This window comes from Stegostoma tigrinum, chromosome 19 (assembly GCF_030684315.1).
Source record: "Stegostoma tigrinum isolate sSteTig4 chromosome 19, sSteTig4.hap1, whole genome shotgun sequence".
Lineage (NCBI taxonomy): Eukaryota > Metazoa > Chordata > Chondrichthyes > Orectolobiformes > Stegostomatidae > Stegostoma > Stegostoma tigrinum.
This window is the reverse complement of record NC_081372.1, coordinates 45,040,925-45,061,292: the sequence shown is the minus strand read 5'-3', so window position 1 is coordinate 45,061,292 and position 20,368 is coordinate 45,040,925. Positions and strand designations below refer to the sequence as shown.

At 38.5% G+C, this 20,368-nt stretch overlaps 1 protein-coding gene across 2 annotated transcripts in view; it reads right to left on the bottom strand.

Moving 5' to 3' along the window:
- Positions 1-20,368, bottom strand: part of LOC125461226 (docking protein 5-like) — a 521,375-nt gene that overhangs the window by 123,580 nt on the left and 377,427 nt on the right. For both annotated transcript variants that reach the window (XM_048549743.2, XM_059652830.1), the window contains 3 exons: positions 9,241-9,355; positions 5,189-5,308; positions 3,240-3,429 (listed from right to left, as the gene is read on the bottom strand). In XM_048549743.2, coding sequence (XP_048405700.1) covers positions 3,240-3,429; positions 5,189-5,308; positions 9,241-9,355 — 425 coding nt within the window. The remainder of the gene's footprint in view (positions 1-3,239; positions 3,430-5,188; positions 5,309-9,240; positions 9,356-20,368) is intronic.

Sequence of the window (20,368 nt, the reverse complement as noted above, 5' to 3'; positions counted from 1 at the left end):
TAGAATCATACAACATAGAAACGGGCCTTTTGGCTCGACATTTCTATGCCAACAAACAAACACCAAACTACACTCATCCCATTTACCTGCACTTGGTCTAATGCTCTGGCATTTAAGGGCTCATTCAGATGTTGTTTCAGTCTTGCAAAAGTACCTGCCTCTACCACCCTCTCCACACTGTCCCCACCCTCTTGGTGAAAAGTTCTCAGATCGCCTCTAATCTGTTTACTCTTCACTTTAACCTTATGCCCTCTGGTCTTGTGCAAGTCTGCCACAGGAAAAAGATTCTCACAAGCTATTCTGTCTATGCCTCTCAATTTTGTACACCTCATTCAGAAGCGCCTTCAGTCTCCTCTGCTCCAAGGAGAACAAACCCAACCTGTCCCTTCTCTGCTCATAATGGAGTCTTTTCATCCCAGGCAACATCTGCACCCCTCCAGTGTAATCCTTCTGATTGTGCAGTTCTGGTTACCGCACTCAGTAATCCATCTGTGGCCTAAGCAATGTTTTAACATTGAAATGAGGCTTCCTTGCTCCTATATCCTATGTCCCAACCAATGAAGGCAAGCATTTCACATGCCTTCTTAACCGCCATCCACCTGTGCTGACACTTTCAGGGGTTGTTGGACTTGTACACCAATGTCCTGTTGTTCTTCAGCACTCCCTCCAGACCCACCATTCATTGTGTATATCTTACCTTACTACACCTCCAAAAATGCAATCTTTCACAGTTATGATGATTAAATTCCACCAGCTGTTCCTCTGCCTGGGCAGCTGAACTTAATTTCCTTTCAGCTCCAGAGCCTGAGCAGAGATATACAGTGATAGAGAAAGTGGGATTTGCTTCCACTTGGGCTTGTGAAAAGTTTGCTGCTTATGTTCAAGATCTTCAATTCAAGTAAAGACAGACTGAAAAGCCTGAAGGGCACTCTTAAGTTATAAGGAGAAAAAGTACAATGATTCAAACTGAAAGAGATAAGGTTTGATCCAACTACAGAATATGTGCCAGGAAACCTGTAGACCGTAGCAGACGCCTTGCACAAAGCAAAGTAGTTTGTGTTAAGAGTAGAGAACCATTTACATCAGCAACAACCAACACTCTTATCAGTAAGAATTCAGCAACTAAATGAAAGTGATACACAACAATCTGATGAGGAATGTCCTCAGGTCAGAGTGTGCTGTGTAGAGGATGGACAGTGTGCATACTCTACGTTCCTTTACTCAGGCAATACTGTGAATGGATTGGACGTTACTGTGCAACTGATGATTTACTTAGCTATGATTTGAGATTGGCCACCATGAGAGTCCCAATACCTGACATACTACAATAACTGTACCAAGGTTATTTGGGCATCATATCGTGTTAAGCCAGAGCAGGGGATTCTACTTAGTGGTTAAGTCTCTCAAAATGAGTGCAAATGGTGATAACAAGCTCTATTATTTGTACTATTCATCATCAGGAGCCAAGAGAAATCTTGATGTCATCTTTCTATCTATCAAACTTCTTGGGATGAACTTCTCTGAACAGGGTAAAGATATTTTTGATGGTGGGGGACTACTGCTCCTGCAGTATAGATGGCAAGGAATGACAGAAACACACTTCTGAAACAGGGATTACATTGCAGAATTCAGTATGTGTAACACATGGAATCCCAGGCATTAGACTATTTGACATCAGTTTACCAATAGTTTCACATCACACGGGTTTGTCCTTACTGCCAGTTCACCAAGATACCTTCAAGTAAGTTGTGAAGCTGAAAGAGGAGTATGTACAATTAAACTGTTGCTGAAGAGGAACAATGATGTCCAATTTGCACTGAGAATTATTGTTCAACTCCACTCCAAAATGATTCAGGACTAAGGAGCTCCAAATTGGAGGAAGACTCAGAACTGAATACTCTATGACCCCACTCACACTCATGCAGTGTGGACAAGATGACAATTTGAGATCAAGTGAATGAGAAAGAGAATGCTTATCATTCTAGCGAGACGTGGCAAATTATACAAAGCAACCAGATTACCAAATCTGAGCCAAAACACAGATTAGACTCAGGATAATGATTATTATGGACAATTTATAAATAGTCACCATATACATGGTCCTACCTCATTCATACAGAAAATGGTACGGTAAGACAAAACACATGCATATTAATTGCCACATAGAAATAACATACTACAACATGGAAGTAAATACCTACTCAAACAAACAGGCCAGAGATACTGTGTTCATCTACCAATTCAGATGGTTATCCAACTGGTGAACCTAATTATCTGCTGATTCTCCTCTGGCTCAACAGGTTTGAGAGGACATTCAGAGGACTCAATTCCTTCCACAACCAACCTCAAGAAAAAAAAAAATCAAAGGATCCAAACTGGCTCTCTTAGTCTGAGATTTGGTAGTTCACAAGCTTTGTACTTTGTCCTAGTTCCATGTCTATCTAGAATTATATTTCTGTCAATGTGCCATATTAGCTCAAAAAGACCAAGAGCATTGTGCATGTAGGAATGAAAATAAAGCTGTAAGATTGCACACGGGGCTTGCAGTGATGACATTACAGGGCAAAGGCTAATATTTAATGTACACAATGCTACCAACTGGCAAAATTAAACAACATTTTTAAGTTATTTATTAGAATAAGGCAAATAGACTCTTAGGACTAGAATAAGAGAAAATGTCTCCACTCAAAAGATTTTGCAGCTTTGAAATTCTTTGTATTTGTTAACTATATTTAATATGTTATGGATTATTTAGGAATCAGGAGATATGGGAATTGAGCGGGAAAACGAGCAGGCTAGATGAGCTACTGTTATCACTCACTTTCTGCTATCAACAATTAAAAAGTGATACAAACTTCAGGAAATGGATATATAATAACAAAGGACTGATCAGTATTATGCCAGAATGTCAGATGAATTTTAAATGAGAACAACAGTATTTTGTTTATTAATGAGTATTTTGCAAAGGAGAAACTGTGGTCAGCCCAGTATTCAGAGGTGAATATTTTAGCTTATCAGAATACTCAAATTGATATGATACAAAATATTTTATCCTATTTCATCATTTTCAGCCCATTTCAATGAGCTGAGCATACATCATAACAGAGTATGTGAAATACCTATTTACTGAGGAGACCAAGCTAACATTTTATCCTCAACAATAACTAACAAATTTCAAGTTAAAGAATAATCTTCATTTGTAAGAACAAGCTGAAAAAATAAAAACAAAGGCTTCTTACCTCCCAGCTTCGAATGTGAACCAAGTAGGATCCCGCCCATATCGTCTGAGTGCACTGAGAGGCCATGAAACCAGCTTTAGCCTGGGATTGTGGATGTCCCAAAGACAGATATTCTCATATGTTATCTGTAATGTGCATTCTCCATGTACATCCAGATTAGGAGATGGCATTAAATAGACATTGAACCTTTCTGAAAAAGCAAAGTGTGGGAAGGATAAAGGATCATCAATCCTTCTTCATGCATCACTTATCCATAACCCTCCAATAATCAAATTGCCTTTTAACATAAGGAGACAGTACACCAGATGTAATCTCTCTGGTGGGAGCTTCTGTTTCAAAATTACATCTCTAATTTAAATCCTAAAAATAACGCCTTATACAATGGCAACATGTTTGTTTAAATTCCTCAAAGTCTCCCTTGGTCCAATGTCACAAGTGCATGGCTATTTAGCAGAAGGTTTTGCATCTTTAGAATTCCCTGTAGATGATTAATTATTGACTATATTCAATATTTTGTGGATTCTTTGGGGAACAGCAGATATGAGAATTGAGTGTGAATATCAATATTAATTGTCCTTCTACCCTGAAATTGTTACCTTACATTTCTCTATGTAACCCTAAAATATTATCTTACATTTCTCTATATATCAAAGCCTGTCGTCTCTCCAGTCATGAATCGAACATGTCAAGATCCTTTTGAATCTTGACATTCATTAGTTACTATTTGGTGTCATCTGAAAATTTGGACAAATTTCACTGGTTCTAGTTTAACTCACATTTGACAGCCAACTGAACACCTTCACAAGGATCATTACTCTGCTGTCTAACAACCATCCACTTAGCAGGGTTACCCCGCCCCCACCCCCGCTCCCCAACATGCAATTTGTTGATACTTGCAAACATCTTCGCAAAAAAGAGAAAGGAGGAGAAAACGTATCCACAAAGACGAACAGACAGAAACTGAGTTATAATCCTAGGATCGAATTTTTAACAGAGTTGCAATTACCTGCTCCAATGGCTGGACAGCCCATGAGAACCCAGAGTCACCTCTTTTCATGCATATCAAGTGCTAAACAGACATTTACAGAGTGTTGATGGACCTTTACTGAGATTAAGGATCCCCGGGGGACGGATGAGCATCAGATCGGATCACCAAAAGCTTTCTGTGTATCAGATGCCAGCCATTCTCCATTGTTCAACAGCATCACTGGAGGGTGTTCAGTGACTGCAGTACTACCCCAAATCAAAGCCTAAGAGCATTATGGGCCTATGCAATAGCTGAGTGGTGGTCAAAGATGGGTCGGGGTTAGGGCTTGTGGAGGTACGGGTCAGCAGCAAAAACACAGGGCTGGCTTTCAGACAGACTGCCTTCTCAATGCCAGGCTTATTCAATGGCCTCAAGTGGTGGTGGTGGTTTGGGAAGCCCTTCCACAGTTCTCCAGCCACTCATTTGCCCCAAGTAAATATACCCAGTCACAAAATCTGCCCCAGGAGAGAACATTAATCTTGGACCCTATAAACCAATAATGAAACACTGATTTTAACTTTTACAGAATTTTTCTTGTAAAGTTAAAGTCATTCTTCCAGATATGGGATTCATACTCACTCAGTGCTACCAATGAGCAATAATATTTTTTCACTTCCAATTGACACTAAAAATCCATCACTAAGCTAATGCCATCTATGATCCCCTTAGCTCTGTCAAGCCTCACTTCTCAACCATGACTGTACTATTTGGCAGTCTTTTCTCCACAGTAATGACAGATCAATGAATCCTGCATTATGTCAAGCATCAGCAGGATCACTCCAGTGCTACAACACAATGTCGTCCTCCAATCCTGCTCATATAGCCTACATCTACTTACTTCTTTTTGTCATTTCCATTAAATGATTTGCTTTTGAGCAGCAAATGTTTATTACAGCTCATACGAATACTAAGTGATACATACCCGTTTGCTCTCTCTGAACACCAGCTGTCAACAAATCAGGTTCTCCGAGGGTGATGTCATTGAGTCGGCTGCCCAGACACTCCATGCGCAGGAGCTTGCACCATTCCTCAGCCTCAAGCTCTATAAAATAACACGCAGAATTAATGCTTTATCAGCAAGAGCTGAATCTTACTTCACAGTCCTGGAAAACCACACCAATTGAACTAATGACTTCAAGCTTCAATTTTTGAATGTTTGGATCTAAGGTCCAGCAAAGAACAAATGTTCATCCAAGTTTCAAAAGGCTACAGTCTCCAATGGCCTTTGAATTACAATAACCTAAAATTGAAATTGAATGTTTATGATGGCCTTTAACATTAAATGCGAATGTGAATATTTTCCTTCAGACTAATTATGTGATTAGTGACTGGATTCATAGGTGCTTGATTGATGTCAGCTCAATGATTATTGAGCAGTTTAAACCTGAATAATGTGTCTAAATTAGTTTTTATTACTTTACATTCCTTAATGATAAAAGGAAATCAGAATCTGTCTTTACCCCCAAGTTAAGCTTAGATGCAAAGAAATTAGTGACTTATAAAACATTACTTTTCAGGGATGTATCTTAATGCTGCTTTTATTCTCGACCATTTCATTCACCAAACATGTGAGCAGTTATGCTATTTTAAAATGAAGTAGAGTTTATTTTCTATCTGATAGTGAGATTCTTGTTACTCAGAATCTGCGTATGCTCTAATACCTGCTGTCAACATAGTATGAATGAATTGGCATCAAGTGAGTTATCACCATGAATTCTTCGATCTCAAACTATTATCACTGTAAGTCCAACAGACTTATTCAGGCAATCAAACTCTGACCTTGTTCCCACACACATGAATTATGAAGGTGATCTCAGACCATTCCGATTCTCTTCTGGCTGGTCTCCCATTTGTTAACTTGACAAACCTCAATACATCCAAATCTCTGCTGGCCAACCTACACCAGCTTTGTGCTTCAACACCTTGATTTCAAAATTATCTTTGTTTTCCAAACCATCCTTGGTGTCACCCACTTCCATCGCTGTAACTTGCTCCAGCCACAAAATCCTTTGAGATCATTGTGCTCCTCCAATTCTGGAGAATGTAACTTCAAATGCCTAGAAGTTAAGCTATGGAATTCTCTCCATAAATCTCTCTACTTCCCTGTCCTTTAAACCACGTCTTAATAGTTAGTTTTCGGAGAAAGCTTTGGTTATTTTTTGATATCACTTTGCATGAATGTTGTCAAATTTTGTTGGTAATGTTTCCCTGAAGCATCTTAGGAAGTTTTAATGCTTCAATGTTATTTAAATTTTAAAAAAGTTGTTATTCTCTAACTCCACCACAGTTACAGTGAAAGCACCATTCTGCTGTGAGACAGTATAATGAGCCACACTTGAAAATCAAATGATTATTTAATCAATGAATACTAATCACAACCTTTTTAGCTCTCTTAGCCTCTGGGTGCTTTAACATATTCTTCTGAGAAAGTATTGCGTTCACCTTTAGGTATTTGCACCACTAATATTTTGCCCTAGGGCCCTTTCTTTTTGAAATCTCCGAGCCAACAAACTACAGGCTATTGGGCAGTGGATAGTACTCAAGCTGAACCTTTTGAATCCTGGTCAAACTTCCACTCACATAATTATGTAGCAGTGTCAAAGTAACAAAAGCCTGCCAGCTATTTTCTCTCCCAAGTAGAAATCCCCAACGTGGTATATTAAGATTCAGGTAAATCATGAGGCTATAATTCATCACCTGACTCTGAATTCATTTGGGAATAATCATGAAAAGAGAGGTCTTAGACACTGCACCAGCGAGCTGTATTTATGAACATACTATTTATAGTTTAAATAAGAGTGGTATAGTACATAAGGAGTTGAAAAGCCTTACTTAGTGATAAGGGGAAAGCAACCACAAAGATGGTACTTATGCAGAAACTCATATCCTGAGGTACGCCAGACCAGTGTCTCATGTGCAGATAGCCGTATTGGCTTGAACTTCAAGATAATGCATCTACCCGCACTCTGACTGAAGAAAAGGTCGCCAGTCTAAAAATCTAATGTAAGATCTCACCGATGTGTATTGTTCAGTACAACAGCAAGCAAAACTCTTTCACCACATTTTACTTGGAAATTAATTCCACATATTTATCTGCCCTTATGCAGAAAAGTCCTTCTACAACTCAACAGTCTGCAAATTCAACCAATTTTTATCTATGTCCGTATTATAATTTAAAATAGTGCACCAGCTTGACAGATTTCTGTTCCAGATGGAGCATTTAAAATACTTCTGAAATGTCTTTACTTATTCAATTGCTCTAAAAAAAATACGTTAAAGGTGGTTTTTTTTCAATTTTACTCATAATTCAGTCACATGATGACATTAAATGTCTATTGGTGCTGTTTCCAACTCTTGGATGTTTCCGCGTGTCTCGGTGACCTGAACTTAATGTTAGCATTCAAAATGCAATCTAACCATAATCTATATAGAGATAACAAGCTGTAGAGCTGGATGCACACAGCTGGCCAAGCAGCATCAGAGGAGCAGGAAGGCTGACGTTTCAGGCCTAGACCCTTCTTCAGAAATGTCAGAGATTACGAGAGATTGTAGTGGGAGAGAGCTCCACTGAGGTTTTAAAGAAGGGTCTAGGCCCGAAACATCAGCCTTTCTGCTCCTTTGATGCTGCTGGGCCTTCTGTGTTCATCCAGCTCTACACTTTGTTATCTCAGATGCTCCAGCATCGGCAGTTCCTATTTTCTCATAATCTATATAGTTTCAGTTCCGACTTATACTGGAACAGGCATAGACTTCTGTTGGTACATGTTTCAATCAAACAGTTGAGAACAGGCTAGAAGAGAATAGTAATGAACAATAGCCTGGAGAGAATTACTTTATCCTGGGGATTAGCACAGAACTAGAGCTATTATTTGATTTTTGGATGGGGTATGCTTACATGTTCTGTGAGGAAGGATTGATGATTCGGTGTCCTCCCATCCTTTGCTTTTTCAGAGATTCAATGTCTATTTTATATACCGATTTAATTTCTTTTTCTTTTAAAGTATTAGACAACCAGGTATTGATTCCTTATCCTACAATGTTAGCTTACCACCCCTAGTTAAATGTCTCACCTCAAAGTTTCAATTCCTATCAAAAGCCCTACCACAACAACTGTTGAATGATGATGCCAAAAAAAGCTGTTTTTTTTTGTATTACCTGCTTCTCAAATGCTAATTGCATAAAATGTTTACATTCTCTGTATGCCAGTACTAGAGTCATCAAGTCGTAGAGACATACAGCACAGAAACTGACCCCTCATTCCAACTTGTCCATGCCAACCAGATATCCTAAGTCAATATTATGCCATTTACCAGCATTTGGCCCTCAAAACCCTTCCTATGCATATACCCGTTCGGATGCCATTTAAGTGTTGTACTTGTATCGGCCTCCATTACTTCCTCTGGCAGTTCATTTCATACATGCACCACCCTCTGCGTAAAAAGGTTGCCTCTTAGGTCCCTTTTAAATTTTTCCCCCCTCACCTTAAACTATGCCCTTTACACTGGGGAAAAGAGCTTGGCTATTCACCCTATCCATTCCCTCAGGATTTTATAAACCTCTGTAAGGTCACCCCTCAGCCTCCGATGCACCACAGAAAATAAACCCAGCCTATTCAGCCTCGCCCAAAGTTTGCCTATCAATAGGATGGTGAAACTGGCTGATTGTCAACAAGGTTCCGTCTTGTAGCTATCGTTTGATGTTTTGTTACATAACAGTACTTTCAGGGAATTAAGTGGTGCACTCCCGAGTGGCTACTGAAGTTGGGGGTGGAAGTGCAGAATGGCAGATATACATTGTATCACGTCAAGCAATCCTGGTGCAGTGCATCTTACTTTATTTTTGTATTATATTTAAAGTTTTATTCTTCTTCTCTTTGAAGAGAAAGGTAAAGTTGAGAAGAAATTATAAAATACTCAAGTATTTACATATTTCATAGGTAGATCACATTGGTTCAGAGACGTGAATGGCACCTACCTGACTCACATGCAAACGTTTTTGAAGTATCATCACTGAATATGATGAGTACAGCATGTCTCTTAGTGCCCTTTGGTAGTCTTGTCACATTCTTTATACTGCTGAGGTCTGTAACCTGAAAGATAAACATTTTACAGTTCTGAATATCGGTCATTAACAGTAACCCATTTCCTTTATTCCTGGTAAAGAGGGGAATGAAAATCCGGAGGCACTGAAGAACAGTTAAAACGTTTTGGTGCACATCTACTAGAGAAAAGATTGATTCAATTTGTAATCCAATATTTGCCTTAGGAAATTCTACTAATGGCAAAAGGAAAATATCATCAGGAAGAACAAAAAGCAATGACATACAGCACACATTATAAACGACATTCCAGCTACTCTACTTTTTTGAACAATCTCTGGGACAGATGGGACAAGAATTGAGATCGTCTTACTCAGAGGTAGGGACACTACCACTGTGCTACTAGACCCCTTCCACCCATTCAATGCTGCTTCTAGGAATAAGCTGGACATATACACATTAAACGGTTGAGGTGACGCTTCTGTGGATACAAAGGTTTCTAAGGGGGTGGATCATAGTGAAGGTTATCAAGGGGTGCTAAGAGGATGGCAGATTTAATAGCTGGAAAATTCTTCAGATCTATTTCCCGCTTAACGGTATCACCCTGCTGAAAATGGGTTTTGTGTCACGTCCTAGTAAGCTAGAGAAGGACAATGCAGTTTGCTGCCATTGAGACCTAATGAGAGGATTGCATTTTGTATTCATATTCAAAATAAAGTACAACAGCATTCAAAAGGTTAATGTGACAAAATGACTGAGATTACCAGTCATATTTAAAACAACATTATGTATGAAAAAATAGTGTTATTCATCATAAAAGGGTGGTGTGGGGAAGGGTTCAGCAAAATCTTTCTTGGGAACTTCTGGTTAAAGAGAATGGATATATTGTAGAAACAATAGCTAATATAAATTATACGATTGAATGCTATCAGATCCCACTGCTCATCAGGATTATGAGATCTTCATCTCTAGCCCAATAGCTGTTATAAATCACACTGTCATGCATTCTATTTATATCACACTTCATTTAGAGATGATACATCAGAAAATTTTGGAATAATTCATCTTTTTCTGAATATATCTTTAGTGAAACGGTAGAATGGTACAATGGTGCCACTGGAAATGGAGTGAAAAGTTCATGTTTAATTTTCACATGCACCTATAAGTCCGCAACGGAAATGACAGATGTTTGAATATTCTGTGCTGCAAGGCCCAATCTTCAGTCAGAAGTATACTTCACCTGGGCATTACAAATATCGTTATTTCATTTTCATTGGATATGTCAATACTTTTCTTGAACATACTGTTTGATTTAAATCAAGTGAAAATAACATGTTAGCTTCAGCTTGAATTTATGTTTCCTGGTCAGCTGCAATCCTTATTAAGTGCCAAACCCTATAACTTAACAGAAAAGTAATTTTCCCACCTCTTGATTGGTCATATTTTTGGATTTTTCAATCACAGTCATGGCTTCCTGATCAGCCAGCTACACATTAAACTTCACTCTAATCTACCCAAGCCAAACATTGATAAATTCCAATAACACACAAAGATGACTTTAGTGGAAACTTCTCAATAACACGATAATAGATGACTGTGACAACTTAGCAGTGAATTGAGTGCTCATAGACTTTAGTGTGTGTTCAAAATCTCATGATCCATGTGAGGCCTATAAATAAATCACTGATAAATGCTTTTGAAACTAACATTAAGTTAACATATTACTATGCTAACTCAATATACACACAATTCTAAAGGATGCTGGGAAATTTTAGATTTGATTTATAAAATCACAGGAGAAAACAACACGCTAACTCATTATATAAAGTCTTGCATTTATAGAATACTCATGATCTGAGGAAGTCTCAAAATGTTTTGCAGCCAATGAAACAATTCTGAAGTGTGGTGACTCACATAATGTAGGAAGAGTTGTAGCCAATTTTTGCATGTCAAGATTCACAAATGATGCTGTTAGCAATCATTGAGGGATAAATATTGAACCTGATGGAGGGGAGAAATGATCCTGCTCATCTTGATGGCATCATGTCACTTTTTATGTCCAAATAATGTAGAGTAGACAGAGGCTCAGTGTAACATTTCATTCCAAACACAGGCGGGCTAAAGGTGCAGCAGTCCTCTGTACCATACTGAGAGTGTCAGCCTGAATTTTGTGCTCACATGCAAGGCATGGGACTTCCAACTCAGAAGTGATAGCACTATAGTTGAGTGAAGGTTGACAGAATTTCAAGCCACGATCTCCACATGATATTCCAAACGTGCTGCCAATGCTATTAAATTAAGACCAGCAAAAGGCAGCTTGTTGATCAGCAAGACAGGAAATGGCAGAGATTGTCATCATTTAAAAGAAGCCTTCTTGTTTTTTTAAAAGCCATTGGATACTAAAATTGCAGATATTCTACTGACAGGTTGGCTGTAGCTGAAGCCGTTGGGTAGAGTTCTTGGACAGTGTAAAAAAGGTTTTCACAGAGTAAATGAGCAGAAGGCAGGACTTCCTTTTACCACTGAAAATCACTTGAATGTGAAGATGGCAGAATGCAGAAATTGTGAGAGCATTGTTTCTAATGTCTGGTAACCATGCAAGGAAAATAATGAATGACCTCACTGTAGCTGTTTAGTTAAGTTCTCCTTTTTATTTCTTTCTTAATCTCTGCATAGTCCCACTATGAACAAACTTTCCCTATCCATCTTCCAAAATCACCATTACAACCACAACACCATACCTTTCTGCATCCCCTTTTACTTTCATTTTAAAAATCTGCTACTATCCACACAATTGCCATTCATCTTCTCAGTCAGCATCCTATACTGAGCTGCCTTACCACAGAAGCTTTTAGCAGGGTGAGTACTAAGCCACTTGTGTTTTTCTTCAAGGGGACAACAGCAGGGAAGGTACAAGACATTGTAAGGAGCTCATTCCTCATTGCTCACATTAATGAAAAAGATTCAATATGCAGTCAGTGTCATGGAAAGGATGGAAACTACAAACATCACTCTTCTGTCATCCTACCCTTCATAATTTCCTCATCATCTTTTCTCTCTATTGAATTGTCTCACACAAGCTCAGTGTGACAACCTCAATAAGCATAGAAGTAGCTCTCATCTGTCAGATCCATGTTCCCTCTTCTTTCCTATGCCCATTAAAACAGACAGGGTAGGAGGGTTCCCTCCCTGGTGGTGGCATGAGAGGTGGAGGTTAAGGAAAACAATTGGATGAGGATTAGATAGATATAGAAAAGTACAGCACAGTACAGGCCCTTCGGCCCACGATGTTGTGCCATGGAATAATCCTAATCCAAATGTAAAATAACCTAACCTACATTCCCCTCAATTCACTGCTGTCCATGTGCATGTCCAGCAGTCGCTTAAATGTCACTAATGACTCCGCTTCCACGACTACCACTGGTAAACTATTCCATGCGCTCACGACTCTCTGGGTGAAGAACCTCCCTCTGATGTCTCTTCTATACCTTCCTCCTAACACCTTAAAACTATGACCCCTTGTGGCAGTCAATCCTGCCCTGGGGAAAAGTCTCTGGTTATCAACTCTATCCATGCCTCTCATTACCTTGTACACCTCGATCAGGTCGCCTCTCTTCCTCCAGAGAGCTCTGTCATATATGTTCAGATAAGGCCAACTTTGACAAGGGAGCCTCCGGAATATCCACCTTCTTCCTCAACCAAGGATTCCCCAGCTCCATTACCAACAGGGCCCTCAACCGGGTCTGACCCATCTCCCGCACTTCCACCCTCACCCCTTCTCTTCCCTCCCGCAATAGCGATAGGGTTCCCCTTATCCTCACCTACCATCCCAGCAGCATCCACATCCAGAAGATCATCAGATGCCATTTCCACCACCTCCAGCAAGATGCCACCACCAGACACATATTCCCCTCCCCTCCCTTGTTTCTGTAGCAATACTCACCTCCTTGCCAACCCAACAAAGAAGCCCTGAGCAAAAGGATTCTCTGGGAAAATGTTTGTCATGTCACCAATTTAAGGCTATTAAGTGGTCAATTAGTGGCCACAGGAAGGCATCAACTGATCACCTTCTTGTTAATCTATCATCCTGGCAGGTGGGAAGCTTATTGGAAACCTGCTGGCAAGTTGGATGGAGGCCTCCAATTGATCAAACCTGAGGGCAATTAGAGACACAAATGAAGTGCAAGTGGTGGCCCCTGAAAGTCATCCTCAGCAAAGGAGTTGAATAAATAATTTGCATCAGTCTTTGCAACAGAGTACTAACCACATTCCAAATATACTAAATAATCAAGGGACAATAATGGGAGAAGAAATAAAGACAATATCTATCAGTAAAGAAATAGAACTAGGGGAGCTAATGGGGTCAAAGGCCAATCAAGACATGATGAATATATCCTAGGATATTAAACAAAGTAGCTACAGAGAGAATGGATGCCCTGGTAGTAATCTTCCAAGAATCCCTATATCTGGAAATGTGCCAAAGAATTGGAAAAGTTCCAATGTAATATATTTATTTGGAAAAAAAGGAGACACACAATATGGGTAACTATAGCAAGTTAGCTTAATGTGTATTTTGGCATAATGTTACATTATTTTAAAAAAGCAGAGCATTTAGAAATACATAATATAACAGTCAGTGTTAGTGCTGTTTCATGAGGGTAACTCATGCCTGACTAATTTACGAGAATTCTTTGAGGAAATAGCAAGCAGGATGATAAAGCGGAAGCAATAGATGTAATGTATTTGGAATTTCAGGAGACATTTGATAAGGTACGTCATGTTAAACTTCTTAGTAAGATATGACCATGGTGTTTGGGTATTATGTTAGCATGAGTAGAGTAGAGTTGTGATGAGGGAGCCTTTTTCAGGATGGCTACCTGTAACTAGTGTAGTGCCAGAGAGATCAGTGCTGGGGCCACAAGGTATTTGTATTGTACATTAATGAGTTTTGAGGAATGTGAATACACAATGGCCAAGTTACAAATGACACAAAAATAGGTGGGATGGCAAACAGTGAAGAAAACAGTCTGCAGAAGGATATAGGTACTTTAGCAAGTGGTCGAAAACTGGGGTGGAATATTCTACTGGAAATCATAAGGTTAAACACTTTAGCTTCATAGAATCCATACAGTATGGAAACAGGCCCTTTGGCCCAACAAGTCCACACTGAACCTCAGAGCATCCCACCTTTAGCAGGAAGGAGAGAGGAGCTGATTATTATTTAAGGAAAAAGACTGTAGGAAGCTTTGATGCCCAGAGAGATTTCGAAGTCTTTGTGCATAAATCATAAAAAGCCAAGATACAAGTTCCAGAATAAAGGAGGATAATGGAACATTATCCTTTATTTCAAATAAAATGGAGTTTAACATGGGGAAGTCTTGCTAAAATAATACAAGACATTAGCTAGGCCACATCTGGAGTACTGTGAACAGTTTTGAGCCTTTATCTAAGGAAAGCTATCCTGAATTTGGAGGCAGTTCAGAGAAATCTCACTAGGTTGACCCTGACTGTGAAGGGATTATATTGTGAGGAGTGTTGAGTCATTTGTGCCTGTACTTAATGACATTTCAAGACTCAGAGGTGACCTTATTGACAGACATAAGATTGTTTAGGGGCTTGACATGGTAGTTGCAGACAGATTATTTCCTCTTGTGTTGGAGACTAGAAACAAAGGATATAGTTTCAAAATAAGAGGTCAACATTTTATGACAGATGAGGAGAAATTACTTCTATCAGAAGATAGTCAATCTGTGAAATTCTTTACCACAAAAACCCAACCTCTATTCAAGGACAGATTTTTAATCAGTCAAGGGATCGAGGGTTCTTGGTATAGGTAGGATAGTAGAGCTGAGGATTATCAAATCAGCAATCATATCATTGAATGGTGGAGCAGTCAATGGGCTGAATGGCCTACTTCTGCTGTTACACCTTATGTTGTTGGTTTCAATCTCCCTGAACCCACCTTCACGCTTCTAGATTCCCCAAGGTGTAGGCCTTAAGTAATGCTCTCTAAGACTTAAAGATCACAGGACACTAGTGAGTCAGATTGAGAAAATCATCTGTGTTCTGTCCATTGTTCCCTAATGAACTGATCGACATGCAATACCTTAACAGTGAGATGATGTGTTGGTTGCCAGCTGAAATGTCTCCACCCGAGTATTGACTAAGAATGGAAAAATTGCACTCTCAGTCTTCCACAGCAGATGAAGAAAATTCCTTTGAAGGTGCACCATCACTCACTTTTAATCTTTTAAGCACTAGCACAAAAAATGAACAACCCACCTTTTGCTCACGGAATACTCAAAATATTGGGCTTTAACAACAGAAATTCTGCATCAGATCACAACATGTGTGGGGTGGGGTCCTGCTGCCAATCACACCTGAATTCTATGATAGAGCACTGAAACACGACAGTTATTAATGTTCACATTTTCAGTATATCATAAGCCTGTAGTCAATACTTTTAAGCAAAGGATAGACAAACTGTTAGCATGGCTGGTGCAAATCACATAACCTTTGGCATTTCAGGCACAAACTGTACAGTCTGAAGTGAATACCTAATTAAATATAGACATTCCCAGTCATCTAGAGTATTCATGTGTCTCTTAGCTTCATGATGGGACTGTACAGAAGGACTATGGAATCTCTAGACTGCCTGCCTCCAGGATTCATTCTGATTTAAAAAATATTAAAACCCAATGGGTAGCAAGATGGAAGTGAATGGTTTTTTTCACCATCCATATTTATTAAAATGACTGAAATAATACCCCTTTCATATAAATTATACTGATCACAGGCAGTAAAGGGTACACGTACATTTTGTCCAAGACAATAGTTTTGTGGTGAATTCAATAATTACTGCACTTCTGTCTTTCAAACAATAAATACAGCTGTCAGCAATAGTGTCTATGCTTCTACCTTGGATTGAAATTTCTACAGGATCATAAATTTCATAGTCTGCTATGGTGCAGACAAGTCCAAAAGATATATCAGAGCACCATATTGATTTGCAGTGTTGCCGTCAGTCTCTTATTTTGCTTGTATAAAGGCATCTTTTCATGATACAGCGATGATTATGTTATCCCTTGCAAGATAATAAACTAGGATGTGGGTAACATGGTATGTAAAGATCAAAGAACTCTTTGTTGCTAGTCACTGGCATATACAAATATTAGCTCTGCAGTACATCTGTATTTGGGCGAATATTAAACTCTTTGGTTTCAGGAGTAGCAAGCTTTCATAACCTTGCCATGCTTCAAATGGTCTGAAGTAACATGGAGTCAGAGACCTTCGTACCCTCACATGATATACTATATATCAGTGATGATATCATAAGCATATCTCTTCAACATCTACTGTAAACTGAATACCAGTCAGGAGGATTTCAACATATTCCTAGTTGTGGGACAATCATCAGGAGGGTTGATCTGATTATTAAAATAGATTGGTTAGTTACTATAAAATGGTAGATTTTGGAGCATTAAAACTCACAACAGTATTAAGTTCTGTTTACTGTGTGAGATTAAGGTGGAAGGAAATGATTCCAAGGGCTAAACAGAAAATCATAGAACAAAGAGTTAGAATTACTGATGGTACTTCATAAGAAATACGGATGGCAGTCTCTGTACTGTGGTTAAGTAGCCACAGATCTTTTAGTTGATCTCTGCCGAGAATCTGTAAGGAACATTATAGTTTTCCTTAATGCCTTTGGGCTAGATAAAGGAGGAAATGAGCCAAAGAGCTACTGAGTTTGACAATGTCAAGGAGTTAGATTAACAGCAGCATTGTCGCTTGTTTTTTGCCTAAGCAAACCACTTTTTCAGCCAATTTATACAATGCATGGGTTCTTTCCCTGACTTATATCATCGCTCCACAGATGCAGAAAAGGCAAATCAAAACCTTATTTCTGAAAATAAATACAGGTATAAACAAATAAATAAAGACTGGTCTATGAGAGTGGATCATTAAGTGAGCTGGAAATTCAGCCTACTCCTGCAGAAATGAGACCATATTATCAAGTAAAAACAGAACCAAACATCAGGAAAACTGCATGAACTGGAAGCTGCTTGATACCACAAAGTAGACATTGAGATCTGCTTATAGGGTAAATTAGAGGAATCTCTTGTGGAATTTTGATTGATCTGAGAGCAGATAGTTAGACAGTCAGGATTCTTCCACATACTGTGGACTAGGTTACAGGCAGGGAGAAATGGTGTGAATGTTTAGTAATTGGGGTTGGTTACTGATGAGGTTGGAGGCATTAGGCAGAAACCATGACTATGTGGGCTTATCAGGCTATCCTGAGATCTTGGAGTCATGGCTAACATCACAGAAACGCCTGTAAAACACCAAAACATCTGAAGTCACAGTACTAGTATTGACTATTACACCAAAAACTCGGAATGCAGCAGTAGCTGCATCTCAAATACATTATGAGAACCTATGATCCTTCACACCAAAATTAGACATGATGAAGATTACACTTGTCAAAAAGTCTACTTATAGTCCATAAAAAAACATTTTTGTTTTTGGTAATCATTCAGTACATTAAGCCTTGAAGGTTGCAAGTTGGGTGAGGTGCTGAACAGGCAGTCTTGTATCAACCTTCTGCTATGCTACCATTGGACATGATGGCGTGTATTGAAGTCAAAGGCCATAAGATTCAATACTGCCCAACCAACACTATTGACAAATGTCAACATTAATTCAATAGAGTTCCAAATAGTTAACACCAATTGTTCTTTCAATGCCTTGCAATATCTCAAGCTATCATCCTAGGGAAAAACAACACTTTAGCATAAGCCCCTCAGGAGTCAGCAATTGCTGTGCAATGAGAAACACCTTCAAAAAAATTTAGACAATAACAATATTTCCTCCTTTATCAAATTTTCGTGCGCCATCACTTGAACATAGACTATAATTATCCACTTAGGACCAATGTTGCCTCTGTTATCTTTAGACAATGCATGTATATGGAAGACATTCATTACAGATTGATGTATGTATGCACTCATGTGCCTTTTTTCCATAATTTATATTATAATTTTGACAAATAAATGTGAAATATAACCATATAGATGAATTCAATTTATGTATAATTAAAATAAATCAACAGCCACATTCATTAATTTAGCTGGTATTCATTATTAAATGTTTTATATTTTTTCTTTATGCTTATTAAATACATGAAAGAAATACTAGACATTTACTATTTACTTGAAACAAGCTATACACATAGAATTTGAGCAATATCACTAGTTTCCCTCCCAAACCCTTCCGCTCACCCATATTATATCATAAGACACCACGTCTTCATCTAGTTAATGAGTGTCAGGGAACTTTGGAGGAGACATCACAGCCCAAGTCAATCAATTCTTCAGCTATTGTTGATACCCCACATCGAATCATCCAGCAAGTGCTACTACAAATATTAAGTATTCTGACAGATCAGATTTTCCTTTCTGTGCCTTTCCTGCATTGTTCAGAAAGCTAACTGCAGGAGTCTGCCAATTGTAATTCACAGCGAGCACAGCAGTGTACCTGGGTGTTCATCCCACTATCATCTGTGGGATTTTACCCTACTTGATATGGTTGCTATGTTTGTCTCCATCATAGAGAAATGGTCTCATTGTACATGAAGTAATTTAAGATGTTTCAATTTCCAAAAATGCAAGTCCTCTCGTCCCCCGAGGCCTTTCAAAATCCAGTCACTTAGAATCAATAACATTACAAAGATTTTTTTCATATTTTAATAAATTGATGAGTATCAAGAAATACTAAGAGATGCATGTATAGAATCTTAATCAAACTGATGCCTCCCTGTTCAATAATATTGGTTTACCATTGTGTTACACACAGTGATCTACAATATTTATTTCATATAACCTGTGCAGTTTAATTTTTTTCTTATTCATAAACGACATCTGCTATCCACGATAGACTATCGATGTTAATTCAAGATTGTTCATGTTTATTGCAGATTATACACAAAGATACAAATATTTCTGTATTCAGTGTTGACAATTTGACTCCCTTGTTAGTGAAAAACCAAAACTCATGTTTTTGGTAAGTCAACCAACAAATCTGCTGGTCATACGTTTCTCACAGAAACAGTAGAAAGTGAAAAATCTTATGATATCCAGAAATATTTAGCCTATTTGATGTGTATTTTATATGTTACATGAAAATGACACAGCAAATGTACAATATATGTTTTGTATTATAATAAATAAAACATTTGGAAAGGATTTTTCTTCAAATTTAAGAAAGTAAAGCTGCTAAAATACTCAAACTTGTGATTATAAAAGTATTAAAGTCAAATATTAATTCTAATCCTGAAATAAAGTTAGCTGCATTTTGTAGTTCTGAAAATGAAACATCTGATTTAAAAACAGCTGCAGCCATACCATTTTGTAATTTTTTAAAATCTCTGACCATCTTATGCACGCACTGATCAGTGTTATGTTCCAAAATGGACCGGGGCTCAAAGCTTTAAAAGCAGGAGCTTTATTCCAGAGATATTTAGGCAGAAAGGTTAAACTGGAGAAACTCAGCAGTTCTGACAGCATCTGTGAGAGAAGAGAGAACTAATGTTCTGAAGATGGGTCACTTGACCCAAAATGTTGACACTGCTTTCTCTCCAAAGATGCTACCAAATCTGAGTTTCTCCAGCAATTTCTATTTTTGTTTGAGATTTTCAGTTCTTTGTTTTTTGCTTCAAACTAAACTGAGCTGTTTCTTGCCCAAAATGATCACTAACAGCATTAGGTGATGTGATTAGATTCTTAACAGTCATAGTATCAGATATATGGAACAGGAACTGATCCTTCAGTCCAACTCATTCATGCCAGTCTGATATCCTATATAAATTAGTCCCATTTGCCAGCATTTGGCCCATATCCCTCAAAACCCTTCCCATTCATATACCCATCCGGATGCCTTTTATATGTTGTAATTGTACCAGCCTCCACTACTTCCTCTGTCAACTCATTCCACCCTCTGCGTCAAAAAATTGCCCGCTAGGACACTTTTATATTTTTCTCCTCTCTCATTAAACCTGTGCCC